The sequence below is a fragment of the Parasteatoda tepidariorum genome, chromosome 10 (genome assembly GCF_982258835.1).
Source record: "Parasteatoda tepidariorum strain Cologne lab strain chromosome 10, Ptep-v5.0, whole genome shotgun sequence".
Lineage (NCBI taxonomy): Eukaryota > Metazoa > Arthropoda > Arachnida > Araneae > Theridiidae > Parasteatoda > Parasteatoda tepidariorum.
Window position 1 is genome coordinate 69,869,877 of NC_141764.1, and position 21,460 is coordinate 69,891,336.

At 27.8% G+C, this 21,460-nt stretch overlaps 1 protein-coding gene across 2 annotated transcripts; it reads left to right on the forward strand.

Moving 5' to 3' along the window:
• Window positions 1-835: 835 nt before the first annotated feature.
• Window positions 836-5,704, forward strand: LOC107443493 (actin 403). Of its 2 annotated transcripts, none has more exons than XM_016057374.4 (3): window positions 836-955; window positions 3,388-4,020; window positions 4,870-5,704. In XM_016057374.4, exons 2-3 carry the CDS (start codon window positions 3,408-3,410, stop codon window positions 5,385-5,387), a joined length of 1,131 nt encoding a protein of 376 aa, XP_015912860.1. In that variant the 5' UTR covers window positions 836-955; window positions 3,388-3,407; the 3' UTR covers window positions 5,388-5,704. The 2 variants fall into 2 exon arrangements, with proteins under 2 accessions (XP_015912860.1, XP_015912859.1); XM_016057373.4 differs by having other exon boundaries at window positions 836-893.
• Window positions 5,705-21,460: the final 15,756 nt, after the last annotated feature.

The window sequence follows — 21,460 nt, forward strand, 5'->3', positions numbered from 1 at the left end:
TTCCTTGTTCAAATAACAATAAAAAAAACGAATAGAGAAAAGTAAATTTGAGTAAAAACTTGGAATAAAAAGTCCCTTATTTAGACACAAATAAAAATGTACGTTTTTAGTTGAGTAAATTCAATAAGAATTATATTTCCAATTCCAACAAACCTTGTATTATCCTTTACAATTTGTGTCTGATAATTTCATTTTTTAAATAATTATATTAGAAAAACTCTAGAAAATGTGTATGCAAAAAACTGAAGTTTATATTTATTAAAATTGTTCGAATATATTAAATTAACATATTAACACACATTCCTTGTTCAAATAACAATAAAAAAAACGAATAGAAAAAGTAAATTTGAGTAAAAACTTAGAATAAAAAATCCCTTATTTAGACACAAATAAAAAAGTACGTTTTTAGTTGAGTAAATTCAATAAGAATTTTATTTCCAATTCCAACAAGTGGCGACTGCAAAACAAAATAAAAAGAAATGATCTTGTTCTGTTATTATTTTCAAGTTCAGAGAAATTGTATTTCGCCAAAGTAGCGATAAATGAATCAATCTCGCTTGGACATTCATATTTCCGCTTGAAAGCGTCTCTCCGTATCGCCGTCCCATGGATTCCGGGTCACTTTGCTGTTTCCATATATGGTAACATGAAGCATATTTGGTCTCCTATTGGCTGCAGAGTTGTGAATAATAAAGCCCGGTGTCCAATCAACGACTGATTTTTCGCCGTTGTTGGAAAGGTAGTCACAGACTCATACCATATATGGTAAAGATTGAGAACATAGCTTCGCTTAGGTACACGTGCCATAAAAGACCGGCATCACTTCTTTTAAATCGCTGTTTCTTGCTGGTTCTAGTAGTGGTGTGTTCTCTGTGTTGTTAGTTTTCTTTCGTGTAAGTTAGAAATTTGCTGAATATCTTCACTATTTGGATATTTATTTGATAATCAAGTGCGGGTGAGCTTAAACAAAAAGATATACTAATTTTATTTAAATTTATAAACAGAAAAATTTATTTGTAAATTTTCTTACTGAAATTTGACAGCTCAGAATTCAATTCTGACATTTTAGGGCGTGTGCCCCCAGTGATGACGTTGCTTCAAATTTAAAACCATTTTACTATCTCTAGAAATTTTATACAGATTTGTATTTTCTACTAATATATATATTTTATATACTTTCGTAAATATAATTTCTATTTAAATGCTTGTATAATTTATCTAGATAAAGTTAATGCTATTTAAAATTAAGTTGCGATCTGCTATGCTTTAAAAGAAATTGTTCATGTTTTAATTTCATTAAATTAAAATTGTATTACCTAGAAATAATTACTAATAAACGTAACTGTTGTTGATAAAATCTTTGAGTTAATTTTAATTTGTATGTAGGTTTCAATTTCTGTTGAATATTGATGAAGTTGCTAGATTTTAAAGATTTATTTTATTTGTTAATCTCTTTTAAGAGATGTAATTAGAGAGTTTGATTTTGTCTAAGTTTCTTTATTAAGTTAGGAGTGATTTGTGTATTATGAAATAGATATTATAATAATGATTTATAATCTTAATCTCATGAAGTGTTAAATTGTTTAATTATATTGCTGAATAATTAATTTCGTGTTGTAATGTAAAATATGTAATATAAAATTTATTTAGTCGCAATTTGAATGTTTAATATTAAGGATTACATTGAAGCTAATAAATGTGGGTATTTCTTAAACAATTTTGATGTAATCTGGGTGTGTGGATTTAAATATAATTATTAAAATTTTCTTGTGGTATCAAAAATATATCTATTGACAATCGTTATTTCAAAATGTTTTTTTTTTTTCGCTTACTAATTTAATTCAGTTTGTTAAATGGTCGCTGATTACTTTAAAACAGGCTTATGTTAGATAATCGTGTCTGATTTCTAGCTGTATTTTTAAGTAAATTAAATTTATTTCTATGTACTATTAGCAGAATGTATGTTTCGAATGAAATTGTTTCTGCTATGGAATGCATGATAAATACGTAAAAATTTTTGAAACCTAATTTAAATTTTTTCCGAAGAATCTATTTTTTTTCCCCAGGAAACAAACAAGTTTCTTTTTTTTTTTTTTAATTAAAAGATCTAACATTGTTTCTTAGTTTGAATTTCTAACTCCTAATTAGTTTTCCAAAATATTTTATGTATACATATATAAACCTTGTTTAAAAAGCTAATCCTTAATTTTATGTCTTTCCCGTACCAGAGTATTGTTCAGAATTTTGTCATTTATTTTATTTTTTAAATTGAGAAAGTAGCTCGCGTATTCTGAATTTGCGATCCCCCCCCTTTTTTTTTTTTTAAGTGGAAGGTGCAAGATTCTCTGTATGCATCTTTATCTATTTAGCTGAATAATCACTGGACAATTAGTATGAAAATATTTGGGTAGTAAAATTCAAATTGCATTGGCGTAATTTAAATTGAACAAATGTTGTTAAATGAGATTTATAATTATCTGATACATTTATCTTATGGACTAGTTCCCTCCCCCCACACACAGGCTAAAGTGTGGCTTCGTTTGAAATTAACGTTGTGATTCCCCCCCCCCTTTTTTTTTTCTTTCCTTGCCTACAGATACTGTGCCGCGATGCACGCTTTGCGTTAACCGGTTAATTCATATTTTAAATTTCCTCGCAGAAATTGAGTTAATATAATTTAATAAGAACTCTTGGTTGGAAAACTGCTTTTAACTTATAGTTTTTAATCCTTGAATTCCGTTCGGTAAATTTAGTTCACCCTTGAATTCCGTTTGATGGGCAAATCTTAAATAATAAAATTAATCTTGGTGATTTTTTTATTTTTATAATTTATGGAAAGTAGCCTAAAATTATTCAGAAGTTAATTTATTGTCTATTCGTCAACTTGTTCGAATTTTATTTCACTGAAATTATTAAAAGTTCAATGTTTTAAGGGGAACCTTAATGTTTTAGAATTCTCAATTTCGTAAAATCTATTCAGAATAACATCAAAATCATAGTCAACGGGTTTTTCATGCTCAGTGCTAAAATTCCAAAAACATGTCTCATTTGTTTAAATCAAATTGGCCAATTCGAAAAATTGCTATTAGAGCCTGTCAAATCATTACTGAGGAAGGCAGGATGATAATCAAATTAGTATGTCTGAGATTTGTTCCAACTTCATAGATCTCAGGGCAGTATTTAAAATTTCTATAATTTTGCATAGTGTTGGGTCATTAGTTTTTTATTTCGTTTTTGCGTAGTTGTAGATTTGCGACCCGCTTGCCATGCAGCCTCCCCTCTCCCTAACAGCTAGGCTAAACTCTGTATATTAAAGGGGACATAAGTTTTCTTAAAGAGTAGTTTAATTGTTTTTTGAAATGCTTAATTTTCATCTTTCTCTTACAGGCTCAAAAAACTAAACCAAAATGTGTGACGACGATGTTGCCGCTCTTGTTGTAGACAATGGATCCGGTATGTGCAAGGCCGGTTTCGCCGGTGACGATGCACCAAGGGCCGTTTTTCCATCCATTGTTGGTAGACCACGTCATCAAGGTGTGATGGTTGGCATGGGTCAGAAAGACAGTTACGTTGGAGATGAAGCCCAGAGCAAGAGAGGTATCCTCACCTTGAAGTACCCCATCGAGCACGGTATTGTTACAAATTGGGATGACATGGAAAAGATCTGGCATCATACCTTCTACAATGAACTTCGAGTTGCCCCTGAAGAACATCCCGTACTTCTCACCGAAGCTCCCCTGAATCCTAAAGCCAACAGGGAAAAGATGACACAGATCATGTTTGAGACCTTCAATACACCAGCTATGTACGTAGCCATCCAGGCTGTCCTCTCCCTGTATGCCTCTGGTAGGACCACTGGTATTGTCTTGGATTCTGGAGATGGTGTATCCCACACTGTTCCCATCTATGAAGGTTATGCTCTTCCTCACGCCATCTTGCGTCTGGATCTTGCTGGTCGGGATTTGACAGACTACTTGATGAAAATCCTCACAGAAAGAGGCTACTCATTCACCACTACTGGTAATTTTATTTTTTAATTTCAGGTCCTCTATTGCATGGGTTTAGTCTTGAGGTAATTTAATCACCCTCGATGTTTCGAAAGATAATTTCATCTTATTAAATTCGGTTCACTTTAATTTCATTTAACTATTTCTTAACACGGTTTTGTGAAGACAAGAAAATTAAAATTTTTATGTGTAATTTAAATTGTAGCAATTTCGTTTTTTATAATTAACTTTATTTAACGATAAGGAATAAAATGGGCAGGCCACGTTATCAGAATGGACGAAGACCTGTAACACTAAGTTTTCAATGCCAGACTAGTTGGCACACGAAAAAGAGGCACGCCGAATTTGAGAAGTCATAAAAACTAAAAATCAGAAAACGCTTGAAGAAAAAAAAAACTTCTTGAGAAGGCAAAGGCCCACCCTGGGCTGTCGAGTAATTGATGATGATGAATTTCGTTTTAAAACATTCAATGTTCATGAAATCTGGATTTTAAACGAAATTAAAGTTTCCTAAATCTCGAATTAGTAAAGCAAATTAATTTCCCTAGCATTGCTAATTATACAATGTCTTAATCTCTTAAGAAGTTGGGTTATTTCAAGGACCTTAATTTTGCATCTAAAATATTTTTAAACAGTCTAATACTTTTTGCATATAACCTTGTTAAAGTGCAGAAAATATTAAAAACAGAACGGAGTATGTAATAACGAAATAGCCTAGCCAGTGATTTTATGTGAATTCATGTTGCTAGTTCGATCTTATTGGGTTATCGAAGTAAACCTTAAAAATTAAAATATTAACATTACAATGCAAAAATTAAAATATTAACTGCTACTCAATACTAATGATTCTTCTTTATTACAGCTGAAAGAGAAATTGTAAGAGACATCAAAGAAAAACTATGCTATGTAGCTTTAGACTTTGAACAAGAAATGGCTACTGCTGCCTCTTCATCCTCATTAGAAAAGTCATACGAGCTTCCTGACGGTCAAGTAATTACAATTGGAAACGAACGATTCCGTTGTCCTGAGGCTCTCTTCCAGCCATCCTTCCTGGGTATGGAGTCCTGCGGTATTCACGAAACTACTTACAATTCCATCATGAAGTGCGATGTAGATATCCGTAAAGACCTCTACGCAAACACAGTATTGTCCGGCGGTACCACCATGTACCCAGGTATTGCTGACAGAATGCAGAAAGAAATCACAGCCTTGGCTCCTAGCACAATGAAGATCAAAATCATTGCTCCACCAGAAAGGAAGTACTCCGTATGGATCGGAGGTTCTATCTTGGCTTCTCTATCTACTTTCCAACAAATGTGGATCTCTAAACAAGAATATGATGAATCTGGCCCAAGCATCGTCCATCGTAAATGCTTTTAAATGACTTTAAAAATTTAATAAATAAAAAAATTTTCCAGCTGCACAGAGCACTGCTCATGTTCTCCCCCCTTTTCTCCAAAGAAATTTTAGTTGAATTCTATCAGGTAAAGACTGCTGCAACAATGAGGTATTAAGATGTACAGTTGTAGTACTGTGTTTATCGAGCAGAGTGTCCGAATCTTGGACCCTTTTTTTTTTTCCTTTTACGCTACTGATAAACATGTACGGTTTTACTTGCTGCTGTACCAGTCTTTTGTCTAGATGTATTTATAAATTGTGTTGTATACTAAGTTTAAATACAGGCGTTTGTTTATAAATTTTTGTGTCATTTATTTCTAGTATATTTTCTCAATCTTCTATAATTTTAGTTATTGAAATAACCATTGCTAATTGTTTTCAGCTATCTTCTAGGATCTACTTGAAATTGTCACAAAGGTAAGAACAGCTGCAAATTAGGGGAAGAGAAATTTTCTTTTTCAGGTTTTTCAGCATTTGCTATCAGTACAAGGTACATCTAGGACAGCATTTCGGTTTCGTTGCCACTAGTAGGCGATGGTGGTTAGCGTTAATATGGTTCATTTCACCTTTGAACTGATTTTGTCAAATTAAAAGTAGAAGTATGAACTTCGGTATCTTAATCTCAAAATTATTTCAGAATAATTTATTTCAAAATTATTTCAGAATCTCAAAAATAATTCGTTTCCAATAATGTTATTAGAGAAATGTGTCGAAATTTTAAAAAATATATTTAAATTGTCTCTAGATTTCCCAGTCTTATAAATACAAAGGTGTTTAATTAGCTATCGGCAATCTGAAGTACGATGACAGAATAATAGAGTTAGCAGAACCGATTGTATTCCTGAAAAAAAATCCGGATATTTCGCTAGCCGCGATCCGGAAAGTTCAAAAAACCTATCACATTTAAGAAAATCTTCGACAGGTATAAAAAAATTATAAATATTATAGCTAGAATTTAAACTTGGCATCTTTTTCATTTGCAATTAATTTTTCTGGTAGAATTATGTGATTTAAATTATGCTGCTGATAAATTTATTTAGAATTTCGTGTTTTAAAATGTCAATGATTTAAATTTATAAAGGTAATTTTTGGAATTTATTAATGATTTTATTCAAGAAAATTTCAGGATTTTTGAGTTTGGTTCAAAATTACCCCTGAGTTAGTGGTTAAAACAATTCAAATTTGCGATTTTTTTTACCAGTAATTTTTGAAACCCGTTGTAAGTTTGTATCCCACTAATCAATTATTCATTTAATAGGTTATTTTTATGAAATTATGTAAATGCAAAGTTGAAATAAGGACATTTTTTTTTAAGGGATATATTTCCCCCAGCAATAACACTACATCGAACAAATTGGAAAACTATATGAATTTTTAAGTTATTGCATAAGCATTTCTCATTGAACTCAAAAATTCAAAATAAATTAACCGAATTCAAGAACAAAAAGTTTTTTCTCTTATACCCTTTCTCACAATTTATGACAGTTATTTTTCAAATTTTCTAAATCAGCTTATTTAATTTAAACTTAAATTGCTAAAACTACTAGGCTTAATTTATATTACCAAAAACGTATCCTTTGGGGGAAAAAAAAAAGAATCGTACTTTTAAAATTATTTAGTTAAGGCATTCGATTACAAAATTGGAGAAATTCGAAGAATCAATTTTTTTTTTCCAGAGGTGTTGCAACCTTTTCTAGGTAAAAATCTCATTTTAAAATAAATTTATAAAATATGACTATCATTACAATTAGAAAAATCGATACATTTTATATACTATCCAAGAATGATATGGTATGATATATGTTTTATTCAAGATGCATACTCTAAATTATGAATCTCGTTGGAGACTTAACATTTTTTGAAATAAGGTAAGAACATCAAATTCTAATTATATTCACATATATAGCATAATCACTGAATCAAACTGAAAAGTTCTTGTTCATTATAGTAATTGATAATTTATCAAACTAATGTTTTACAAAACGGAGTACGCTGATCACGTATTAATTAATGATTAAACAAAAAAAAAAAAACTAATATTTTTCATATTAAATTTTAATAAAAATATTGAGTTTCTCTTCCGACACAGCGCTTAGGCCCGTGAAGTTATAAAGCCCTGCTTCGTAACTTTTTTTCTTTTCTCTTAAATAACAGATAACTATATAGAAATACGATAAGGTCACAGACCTAAGTCCTTCACGAAGGCAAACTTCGCCCAATGCTTAATCCAGGAGTTCTTGTCTTCTGGATTAGGGTTCCAATTTATAAGGCTACGGAGTTGAACATAAGTAGTTGTAGAACCTAAATTGAATAGGCTGTTCAACGACAGTTATTTAAAAAAAAAGTCATGTTCTGAAAGATATTGCTTTGCAAAATTTCTTGTTTTTTTAAACATGTTATTGTATATTTTGGATTAAAGGATCGCTTAAAGAAACTAAATAGTTGCAATTTCTGAGTTTAGAAGGTTAATTTTCAACATTCACAAAAGACAGTGTAAATGAAAATGTATAATTAATATATCAAAGGGAGTATTAAGAATAGTAAGAAGCTGACTGGCAGTCGCTCCTTAGAGATGGGCCAATTAAAAAAAATAATAAATGACGAAGCGCTCCCAAATTTAAATTGAAGCATTTGTTAGTTGCAGCTCTTATTTTTAAAAATGTTTCAGAAAATTCTCGCAAAGTATGCGTATGGTCAATGTTTAAAAAAAAAAATACAAAGATCCCTTTCTTTTTAAAAAAGAAAGTGCATAAAAGAAATTTAGGAAGCAAATTACGCATTCAAAGTTTTTACATTTGAAATGAAAATTAAATTGGAGAAGTCCGCATACAAGAAAATATAAAAATTTCTTAATATTCTACTTAAACTTTTTTTAAAATAAGTTAAAACGTCAATTTTGTATTATGTAAAGCTACTCATTTGAGTTTAATCCAAAAATTAGAATATTACGAAAAAGGTTGAAGCAAAAAACAAATGAACCATCCGACCGAAAGCCATGAAATTTGGCACGCGGGTGGTTCAAAGTACGAGGAAGGTCACTGTTAACATAAGAACATTCTACGACGAACCGTTCGAGCGGGATGAGTGAAAAATGAAATGAAATTTTCTGATTGGTTAAGCGTTAACCATTGTTTTAAATTTAGCTATAGTTGATTTAATTTTCGAATATTTTAAAGACCACATCAGTGATATTTGCTAGCTTATAGCTCTAATTCATCAAAACAAAAAGGTTTATCGCCCGTATTTTAGCATTTAACTATTTTTTATTCGCTATCTCTAAATTCAATGAACAGCATTAACGTGGTAGCATAGAGTACGTCCCCAAATTTATCTGACAAACTTTATTTTGTTTATAGTATTTATTTAAAAATAAATAATTTAAAATAAACAGAAATTGAAATGAAAAAAAAATGGTTATGCATTCAAAAGCAAAATTAATGGAAAAGTGGTACTAATTCGTTTAGCAGGAATGTAAAAGTCGCCATATTATTATTAACGACAATGATGTTTACTTAATATTGATAATATCTAATAATTAAAACAAAAAATAACCTACCTCAGAAAAAGCAAAGTTAACGGAGAAAAGATACTTATTCGTTTTGGGGATATTATTATTAGCCATATTATTATTGATAGCAATGCTTAATTAATATTTGTAATATGTATTAATTGAAATTTTAAAAAAAAAAATAACCTACGCGCTAAAAAGCAGGGTTAACGAGGAAAAGATTAATGAGAAATTCGTTTAGAGGAACTGCAAAAAAATCACCATATGCTGATGACACTAAACTAATTTTGGTAATATGTATTACCAGTATTATGGTGCAGATTTAATAAGAAGTGTAGTTCGTTAGTGCAAATCTTATAAGTGGTGCAGTTTAACATAATAAGAATACTACAACGGGTTTTCAGTGGTTTCAGAATATATTTTTTCAGTGATTGCGAATATAGTATATTAACATTTTAATGAATTAGAATTAAAAGAACTTTTTAACTTCATTACTTTTAAACTGGACAAATTGTCATGCTACAAAATCCTTATCAAGAATCCTATTTATTTTTTAAATTTCAGCTCTAGTTTTGCTGCCATTGATAAATAATGTCATTCGAACAAAACTCAAACGTTGAAGGATCATGCAATAAGTACCAAATATACTAATATAGGTATAAAGTATTATATTGATATATGTGGTGATTATTGCACCAATACTAAGTAGTTTTCGTATCGACACTGGAATTAATGGCCTTACGGCCTTTTTAAACGGCTATGCAAATTGAGGAAATTACTTGATAGTTGTAAATTTTTACTATCATGAGTTGGCCACGAGCAATATCACCACGACAAGTGATGCTAAATGCGGTTAATATCTATTCTGATGGGATGAATTACAAAAAACCTGTTTTGCTTTATATAATAACGTAAAGCCACCGGGAAGGCAAAAATAATAATAATAAAAAAAAAGCTACGTTATTTTAGCTTTATTAATTGAAGAGCGTAGTGGAAAAACCGGGTAAATGACACGTTCAGAAAGGCTATATTCAGGGTAAGAAGAAAAAAGTGATTATTGAGCTATTTTATTAAAGATTTATTAGATGGCGAAGCTAATAACTCTTTGTCTTATTTTATTTACCACTGCCTAATTTGAAAATAAAAATCATGCTAACATACTAAAATATAATGTAGATTAGTTTTGTTAAGATTAAAGTGAAATCAAAAACAAATTTATTACATTAAACACACCCATATTGATGTAACCGCTTTATGTGATTTTCACTGATTGATAAATATCCCTAAAAATGGCACTTGCCTGGTTCTTCGACTAAGCTCTTCAATTGCGTCGGTATTTACATTTCAGCTTTGTGCACGATTTTATAGTGTTGTTTAGCACTGAATAATTGATTTTTTATTCACCCAACTCGAAGAACTGGTATTCAGTAAGTAGAAAAATAAAAGCTGGAGTATTGAATAAGAGCAAACGAGATGAGCTCAGATCGCCAAGTAATCAGAGAAGAGCAAAGCAAGGGTTGGTGAGCAATATAATAAATTTAAAATAAAGTATAAAAGCAGTTATGATATTTACTCCTATCATATTTAAATAAAGTATATAAGCCGGAGTTTTAAAGAAGACTAGGACAAAATGAATGAGCGTAGCGATCTGAAATAAAAACTGCGGAATCAGTTCCGGAATTGCATAATTAGTTTAGGAACTACAGGATTACCGATCGACAACGAAGGGAAGAAAAAAAAATCTGAAACGTCCAAGAATAAAATACGTTTAGAAACTGATAGAAAGTACTTCCTTCAATTTCAAAATGTAACCCAAAAGTGGTTGGTTGATACGAATTCTGCTTCCGACTCGCTCTGATCACAGTGCTGACGTAAAATATCTTCAGTAGCAGATGGAACATTGATAATAATTTTCTTGCCGTCAGACTAACCGTGTGGGGTGCGTGGTTATAAAATATACCACGAAATAAAAAATATACCACGAAGGCTAGTTTGTCCCAATGCTTGATTCAAGAGTTCCTTGTACTTTGGGTTGGGTTCAAAATTACAAGGCTACAGGGGTTGAACATTATTAGTAATTAACTCAGAATCGGGTTGGTTGTTCATAAGACGATGATAAAATAAAATAAAATTTCAAAATATTTTCAATTGGAGTTTTAAAGATTTAGCGTAAAATATTTCATGAAAACGTATAAGACGGCTAAAAAACATAAAACAGCTAAACAACACAAATATGTTAAAAGAAAACAATCAATTGGTTGACGATTTATGAATAGTTATAGTTATAACCATGGTTCAGTTTGGATTTGTCACAAAAGGGTAACATTTCGATTTCGGGTGCTCAGTCGAAGTTTCACGATTGAAAATTACATTAAAAAGCAACAACTCGGCCAAAAGAAAAATACTAACTCCCAGACACTGGCTCTTTCGTTTTGATACAAAAATGCAATTAAGTTCTGACTGAGCTGGCTTTACCTTTGCATTAAAAGATAGAAAACTCAATTTTTCGAAAGTTCGAACTTCTCTTCTTTTAGTTCTTTTCTTTAAAAAATCTCTTAATTTATAAATTTGAAGAGAAATATTCAAGATCAATAACTTGAATTCTCTTTTTCTTAGAGCTGACGCATTCAATCGAGGTTAGTGAAGTGAAGAAAATTTTCTGATAGATTTATTTTTCGAATTTTTCATGTCTTCTGCTGCATTCTTCTCACAATTTATGGATTCGACAGTAAAATAATAACTTAGGAAATTTTTTATTTCAGCCTTCAAATTAGACATTTTTTTAAATTTAAGAAAAAGGTACATTAAAAAAATTACCGTAAAAAATATTTTTCTGGTCACACGTCAATTTTTTTCTCTTTATTTCATGTAAGGTATACAAAAATACATTAATTAGTAATAGGAAAACAAATATAATTAAAATTTTAATCTCAGAAAATATAAGCACTACTTACCAGCTCTGAAGGCAACTATATTAAAATTCTGTGGTATAATTGATGGGTTTTTTCGACTTTCTCAGGGTTATTTGAAAAATTCTATTCAGAATTTTGATAGTTCTATGAAACATTCTCAAAATAAAATATAATGTTAATGCTTTCGTCACTAAAAGCCGGGAATGAATCTGAATCAAATAGTTATTTTTTTTCTTATAATGTAAGTAAAAAAGAGAACATTAAAATCAGCAAAAATTATTAACCTATCCGTTATCGAAGATTATTTTTCTAATCTTCTTTTACTTGGAGTTATGATGTTTTTACTTGATGCTTAAATATCGTTTTCTTTCATTTTTAATGTGAAGGATAAAAATCGTCTGACTCATAATTTTTTTTCTAAAATTTTTTTTATTCAGTTCACATGAAGTATAAATAATTCTGTAAACCAGTAGGTAGAAGAAACATTTAGAATATACGGCATATATTTTTTAAACTTGGATGGGACACGTATTTTTTTTTAAATATTGCTAAATCACTACGTTAGGTACGAATTGAATAAATTAAAAAAAGCTGCTGTCAGGAAGAAGCGATTTTTCACGTTACTGATTTGTTAAAACTTAGTAATCCTCAAAATGCACTAGATGGATCTAATCGTCCTTTTAGTGAAAAATGGACATTAACAGGAAAAATAAACCATTGATTTTTTTAATTATTAATTTATATTCATCATCAAGCATCTTTTTCAATCTCCAAAATAATTTACTTGCACAGATGCTTTTGATTTTAGAAATTAATACAGAAATTTTGCAACTATGATATTTTAGTTACCTAGGAATACATAATATTTATAACAGGAGTGAAAAAACTTTATGCATGTTGCACCAATTCTTTGACGGTTCATTTATTGCAAAATTTCTGCATTTTTTTATGGTTTTTATAACTTCAACATATAAAAAAAAATTTCATAATTTACATACATTATAATTAAAATGGTTCAAACTTCATAAAGTATGTTTCTGTCAAAAAAAATTATGCGTATATATCATTTAAAAAGTCAGGGATTTGGAAAATTTAGACTAGACAGATAGCTTAGAAATCTTAGAGGATTAGAAGTAGCATTTCGGTGAGTTCTGATGTTATGAAAAGCCACTGTCCTTCGTTACAGAAACATAATAATATTAAATAACATTTATTGCAAAAATATTAATATTAAATCAAAATAAGCTTGTCTTAAGATTTCAATGCCTCCAGAAGCAATAGTTTCATAAGTAAAAAGTGAATGACTCAGCATTTTTTGTTCTAAATAGAAGTAAAATAACATTGCTTGATTTCAAAACATTACATCACTGAGGTATGATAATCTAAACATATTTAGTTTAATTTAAAAATCAACTATCTAAAAGATGGAAGTCTTCAATATTTAATCATCAAGGGCAATATATATAAGAAAATGTGTATTTTTTATGACACAAATCTATCATAATATTCAGAGGAACAAAAAAGACAAAAATTAAAAGAAAAGGAAAACTAAGATTTTTTTTAAAACTGAAAATAATTTTTTTTATTTATTTTTAATTTAGAATGTTTCACAGTATTATTGGTTCACTATCTATGGAAATGACTCAATAGATAAGAACTAAAAAAAAAAAATATATATATAGCACCAAAGTTTTATATAATCTCTTTTACAAAACAACAAAATGTTAAACAATATTTTTATACACAAAAATAACAAATAACAAAGCTTTTTGGTCTAAAAAATAAGAAAAAAATGTCTAAACGATACAAGCAGTCATAAACTAAACTGCTCGTTCAAAGCATTGCTTGAAAGAAAAACATACAGTTTCGTAACTTGATTACGTAAATGCATTTAAGTAAAAGATATTTTTACACTGCTACTTTTATTAATCACAGATCAATTCAAAAATAACAACTGTAGACATCCCAAAATGTTTGAATAACAAAAATGAAATTTAAGAAAGTTAAATTATATATGGAGAATATTTGCAACTGCTATTGTATTATATGGTACACACTGTTACAACTGGTGAGCATTAAGAAAACATTTGCATTTACATATAATTTTTAAGATGAAATACTAGGACTGGAACAAAAAACCTATTAACAAATAAAGTTTTTAAAATGTAAAGATTCCTAATTGTTTTGCAAATGATAATGTATTTAATGTAAATGTTAATATATTGAGACACAACTAGATTTGGATAAAACTTAAAAATTTTTTTTTCTTCCAGTAATAACAGCTTAATTGTTTAATGTTTCAAAGAATATGAAATCTGATTAAAAAAAACTTCTCATCAATTATTAATAATTCTCAGTGTTTCATTCTTATAATTAAAAAAAAACAAGTAAATATGCATTTTTTAGAATTACTTTTCAGTCTTCTTCAAAAATTACTTATTAGAAGGTACTAACACATCATTTATAAAGTGTCAAAGGAAAAACAACTAAATAATAAACCACAGTGTTGTTTAATTTTAAATTATAGATATCTTTACATCAGAGGTAAAGGACACCATGTCACAAAAATATAGTTTTTAAGGAGAGCAGATTTTAGTATCCTTTACCTCTAGGGGAAGTTTTGTATAGTGTTTATTCAAACTGCCTAACTTTGTGCCATAGTGTCCTATAACATAAGATAAATTAAAAAATCAACATAATGGACATGGTATCAACTTAATTTCAGAAACAAATGGACACTGTGTCCTTCCCCTCTAACATATATATATAGATTATTGATACTTATTTAAAATTATAAAATTGCAATGAGTCAACTTTTATGTAAATTCTATAAGGGTTTATATAAATATCTGAGACATATTTTAACATATTATTTCAATTATGTTCATAACACTTATATGCTTTGAAAAATATGAAAAACAATTATTTTGGAATTAGCCAAAACTAAAGAATCTCTCCTTTGCTTTTTCAAAACATAATTGTTTTGAATAAATATTATTTAATAATTGACTATATGAATGGCCCTTTTTCACAATCTCAATCATGGATTCCATACAAAACTGAAAACCTTCCACAACCACGTACCCAAATTTTTGATTGTTGGGTAATAGTAAAAGGTAAAAAACTTTTAAAATACCTTTTTTTTTTAAATTGAAAAAACTTTTAAATTAGTTCATCTCTTTGATGAATTTCAAATAGATTTTAAAATAATATGTACTAAATTTAAAAAAAAAACTGGGACTAAATATTATGCAGCAGCATGAATAATTTTAAATAATTGTTTAGTTTTATCAAGTATTCAAATGCACTTGAAAAGTAATTTTTTGTATCCAGTATATTCATAATCTTTAAATAAACATTCTTTAAAACTGCAAAGTACAGAATTTACATTATACATAAAGAGTAGACATTTCAAAAGCTAAAAATTCAAAGCAGAAAAAGGAAAAAAAATTATTTATCTATTCTAAGTAATACAAAAACACATAACAACAATAAAACTTGAAAATCACAAAGAATATACACAAAATAATGAATATATCTACTTAGACTAGAAATTCAAGTGTAAAAAGTAAGGTGATAATTATACTCAAAACAGTACATAAATAAACAGGGTATTCTGTATTCATTGGCTTTAAATCCTTTTAAAATATGAAGTAAAAAAAAATACAGACATTAAAATATGAAACTTAATATTTAAGCAAAAAATAGTTATAAAAATCTGAAAAATAAACGTGAAAAAAGTAAGGAAAAAAGAACTTTTTGATTGCTAAGTGAAACTGAGATTATTAGAAAGAAAAACTTTCGAGCTGGTTCTATCTTTCTCAATAGTGATTTCTCAGGTTTTGAAAATGTTTCTGTTCATTCCCCACTTTAATATTAATTTGTGATATTTTGTTACTTCATTTTTAGCAAGGATGTTAAAAATATGTATTAAGGGCAGTGTTTATAAAACACCTTGTATACTAAGTGGTTTTATTCTAAACCGAGGATAAAAACCAAAAAAATAAGTCATGGGTGTTTCTTAATAGTAAGACTATTTCTATTTTTTTCCCAATAACTTCCAATTTTGCACAACTTGAAAAATATTATAGCAGGATAGTCTATTGCCCATAAACTATCTTAGCCTGCAGGGAAAATTAATTTTAAAAACTGAAAATTGAGAAAATACTTTGAAATTCAATGAGATTTATAAAATAATTTTAAAAAAAAATTAATATTTTCCACACTTACACGTCAAGTCAATATTTTAGTAACAAATTATACTACACCAGTAATGAGACAGTAGAGAGCAAATTTGGAAGCTAATTTTAACAAAGATATTTAATAGAAACTATTAAACTAGAAACCATTAGGTTAGCAATCATTATAAGATAATACAAGTAATGAAAAAATAGTAATTATTATTTCCTGAAATTAATAGAATATCCATTCAAAGAAAAGATTATTTTTTTAACACATTACTCGATGTTAGTAAGAGAAAAAAAAGAAGAGATAAACAGTGAAGATGGCTAAAAAAATTATAATAGGAAGCAATTTATAAATACCAGATACAGTTCTGTAAGAAAGCATGGAAAATAGGAAGATTAAAAGAGAAGTTAAATAAATAATAATGATAATTTAAATGGTCAAGTCTCTAAAATGTAGGATGCTTTAAAAGTAATTTTTCATTTGATAGACAAAGAGATAGAAGGTTTAGGGTTGATATAAAAGAACAGCAGTATTTAAAAACAAAGTTTGTTTCTTAATTTAAATAGAAAAATAGCCGTCACTAAAATATTCATACCCATTCCAGATAAACAGACATTACCTATAATATTTTACAGGCAACGACTATGGAGGACGTAATTAATGATAGTCAGTTTTACAATGCATAAAACAGTGAATAGATTCACAAAGCCTTCGCTCATTTGAATGATTGGAAAAATAAGTAAATATTTTATGCCTACAGCTGATCATAAGATGTCTGCCTTTTAAATCTAGAAATTTCAAATGTTCGGAAGAATATTAGACTATATTGGTAAATTTGAGCTAAAATAATCTAGAATTCTAAAAGTGTTAACTAACATATTTCTCCTGAAATTTTTTTAGTTAATGAAAAAAAAAAACTTGAACATAGAAGCCTAGAATTAAATGTGATTTGAATATTTAACCTCACATTTAAGCAAGGAAAAATAATTAAATAAACTTATCAAATGTAGAAAAGAAGGCTTTTTGCTCAAAAATTAAACAAGGGAAATATTTACTTCAAGCTCCCAAAATTAAAATGATTTCAGTACCATTAAATATAGCTATTTCAAATTGGATTAAAATTTAGAAAATGCTACAAACAGAAATAATTATTTAAATTTAAACAAATTTTTTTTTAATTGTATTTACAAATCATCCGATTAATATTAATTATAAAAAAAAAAACATCATTGAAACAGAACAAAACTACCAAAAAGATGTTCAGAATTCTATTTAAGAAGAGTAAAAGGTTGAATTCAACAAAAACTTTTTAAGATCAGAAAAGAAATAACATCTGAATTGGATGTAAGCATAATTTAATATTCAAAAATTCTTTTGAAAAGACACTCAAAAATAATGATTGTAGAAATCAGAATAAATAGAATAAAATTTAATTCCACTTAAGTAAAAAGAAAGTTCTAAGACAAATATGTATCAGAATCTGCTAAAAAAAAAGTGATGTTAGCGCTCTGTAACAGACAGATATTTAGCAGCTCATTGTTATAAAAGCTTTTAAGACAATATTTTTTAAAGGGAAATCAGTAAAATAATAGCTACATTAAAAAGATTTTTTACTAATGTGTTTGCAAAGAAAGTTATATTTCAAGTAGATATATAAGAATAAGGATGAAAGTACAAATGAACTAACAAAAAAGATAAAAAGTACATGAAGATAAAAATAGAAATATAATCTAGAAAATAAAATGTTTTTGTGAATCTAAATAGCACAATAGTTATCACAATCAAATTAAAGAAATACCAACAAATTATTTCCATTTGTAAGAGATTTCTCTTTGTGAATTAGTTTTCATACTATATTTCAATAGAATAATTAGTTTAAAATTAAGAATATATAAGATTAATAAAACCTTTACAATATAAAAAAAACTGTACTGACTTATTAATAACATGTGTGACTTATTTACAACATAAAAAGCAATTGGGTGAACATTAAACTAAAATTGATGTAATAATTTATAAGTTGAAACTAGTTAGTGTTTCTTTCAGGAAATTCTAGTATTAATAAAATGACCAATCCCCCAAAATGTAATCTTACAGCAAAATGTATTATAAATTCTAAAAATGTGCACATTCATTATAATATTTAGACAAAAACATTTTATTATTATTTTTTAAATTGGTTGCTTCACTTGCACATTTATTTGGCAAGACTATTAGCCTATTTTTAGACTAAGAACAAAGCTATTATTTACCATTAGTATCAATCCGAAATTTTAAAAAAGTAACTAAAAAAAATTGCTGTAGTTACAACACAAGTTTATATATGACTTGTTTTGCACATTGTCAGGCTCAGTTTTCACAGGTATGTACTATATGTTTGTACAGGTACTCAGTTTATATAGGTATGAATGACACTTTTCCATAACCTTTGATTAATATTTGTAAATATAATATTAATAGAAACATTTTTAAATTAAGCATAAAAGTTTTTGTCATAAACAGAACAACGAAGTCCACATTCTTTGAAAATCACTGTATAGATTAAAAGCTGAAAAATACTTTTCAAAATTTTACAATTAAGGCTGTTGTGTGCTGACATGAAAAAGCTGCTTAAAAAATATGTTAAACTGAACTTTCAAATTTTGCTTTACCTAAAACCTACAGCTGTAGAACAACTTATTATTATATCAGTATCTTAGTACGCATTATTTTATTTAACAAAAAAAGTTTAAAAATAGAAATCAGAAAATGATTTTAACAAAGTCACCATTTTAAATATTGATTGTTTTTTCTTTCAAATTTTTTTTGTTTTGTTCCTTTTCTCAATGTATCAAAGTTTTTTTGTAATAAAATAAAACTTATAAATTTTTTTACGCAATATAAATTTCTACAGCAATATATATTGCATCTCAAACAAGGTTGCACAGAAAAAATAAAAACATATAAAGACATTATATGCGTAATAAATTTCTTTACACAAAACACAGAATCTACTTTACTTCAAACATTGTTTCAATATGCAATAATTAATTAAATTAAAGTTAAAATTTTAAACTAATTTGACAATTCTTTAATATCAAATATTGTTTATTTATTTTTTTTAATTTTCTCATTTAATCTCTTTTACTAATTTTCTCATCTCTTTTTTATTAATTTTCACATTTTTTGAAGAAAAAAATAAGGCATATTAAAACAATTGCGTTATAATTTAATCAGCAGCAATAAATTTTAAGTATTTATTTCTTTATTTTCTTATTTATATTACTCTGTGTTTCAATAAGAATTATCTTAAACAAAAATTAAAAATGATTTTCTTATGAATCATAAGTAGATATTTTGTCAGAAGTAGTAGTATTTAAATATTTTATTCTACTAAAGTTTAAAAGTGAAAATGGTTTCAAAAATCTACTTTTTAAAGAATTGTTTTCAGAAATTTTTTTTTCTTCTCAATTAAAAGTAACATTTATGAATAAAATAAGGCATATTAAGACAACTTTATTATAAATTACTAAACCGCAATAAATTTTAAGCATTCATTTTATCTACATTTTAATAAATGGTAAACAAAAGTTCATAAATTAAAAAAAAAAATATTCAGCAAAAATTTTAAAATAATTGTGTTATAAATTACCAAACAGTTTTAAATTTTAAGCATTTATTTTATTTCTATGTTTTGATAAATAGCAAACAAAAATAATTGTGTTATAAATCGTAAGCACACATTATGTCTTCAACATCATAATATTTTGTTTCACTCAAGTTTAAAATTGAAAATCATTTTGAAAATCTATTTAAAGAATTGCTTTCTATAAAAGACTTATGTTCTTTTCTTCAAGTTAAAAAACATTTTTGAACATTTAGGCCCTTTTTGTTTTATAAATAACTTTACAGCTATCTATTGTAAGGTGGTGCAAAACTTGAAAGCTAATTTTAACACATTTCTAACACCTAACATAAACTGAACTTCAACATAAGAAAACAGCAATAATAAAAAAAGATCTGTAATTTTGGTCATTAAAAGAACAAGCAAAAATTGATGAATAAACCTCCATTTTTCAGTAAAGATTTACTATCAATACATTCCCTCCATCTAAATCATACTCAATAAAATATTATATAAATATTTACAATGTTCAAAACAAAAAGTTAACATCGTGAATTACTTTTGAACTAATGTTTGGGATTTTTATATACTAGGGCACAATCTTAACAGTTTGAGAGCTTGACCTTAAATATATTAATTATTTATTATTGATGACATTTTAACTTTCAAAATCAGAAACAAAATTGTACTTTTCCTGAACCAACACTTTTTTTTATGTATGTGGGTTTTTGACCATCAAAATATGGGAGAGAGCTACAATTTAGAAAAAATGGTCGAAATAGTTCAGGAAAGAGGGCAGTTGAAAACTTAGACCCTTTTTAATACTAATTTCAAAATTTAATGCAATTTTTTTGCCATCTCAAAGAAGCATTATTTTAAAATTCTTATTCCTCAAGAAGTATTTAACCTTTTCCTTCAAATTTTGGATCTTGTCCTATAAAATTACACAGATTAAATTTGGGTAAAAATATGCATACCTTACAATTCAAAATTGTTTCAACCACTAGTAAATTAAACAATGAAAAATGATTTTTATATAAAATAGTTATTAGACAAACAAATTTCAGAGCTGCATGCAAAAATTAATAAATTCACTTTCAAACTTCCAGGGAAAAAGCTAAGTAAGCAAAAAGTGATATTAACATTAAGTAGCTTTAACTTTACATCTTCTGACTAAACTATTGGGACCATATTTTCTAACATATTCACCAACCCACCCCCATGTCTTGAGGATTAGTAATCTGATTCCTTCAAAATGGGTATATTCATTCAGAGAAAATATGTTGTGTCTAATTTTGTAATCTCAGGGGTCTGTCTAGGTTTTTCTGACAGGTACCTATTTTGTGAAAATTTAGACGTAATTTGTGAAAAATTAAAAATTATATTAAAAAATCAACACAAAAATATGGATTTATCGTTTCTTAAGGGATACAAAAATGAAATTTTAAGAAAAAGTATTTTGTGAAACTACCGTTTTTCCAAAATTGAATTTGTGAAACTACCGTTTTTCCTAAAGTTGAATTTGTGAAGGTACCGCCAAACGGTAGTAAATTCGGCCTGGACAGACCCCTGAATCTAAAATACAGTCCAGGTCAGGCACTCAAACCATTGAGCCCTAATATATGAAAATCCGATCATTAGATGAAAAGTTATTCAGGTTGTTTACTTTTTAATTTCATCCACTATACATAATTAAAGTTAATGAAGATGAGTTTTAAAAGCAATGTGAAATTATATATTCATGAAATGAAGATGTGCACTCTAGGTATTTGTAGGCCATATTATGTTCATTTGCAAAATTTTCAATGAATACATTCTTCATACATATATAAAAATTATCAAC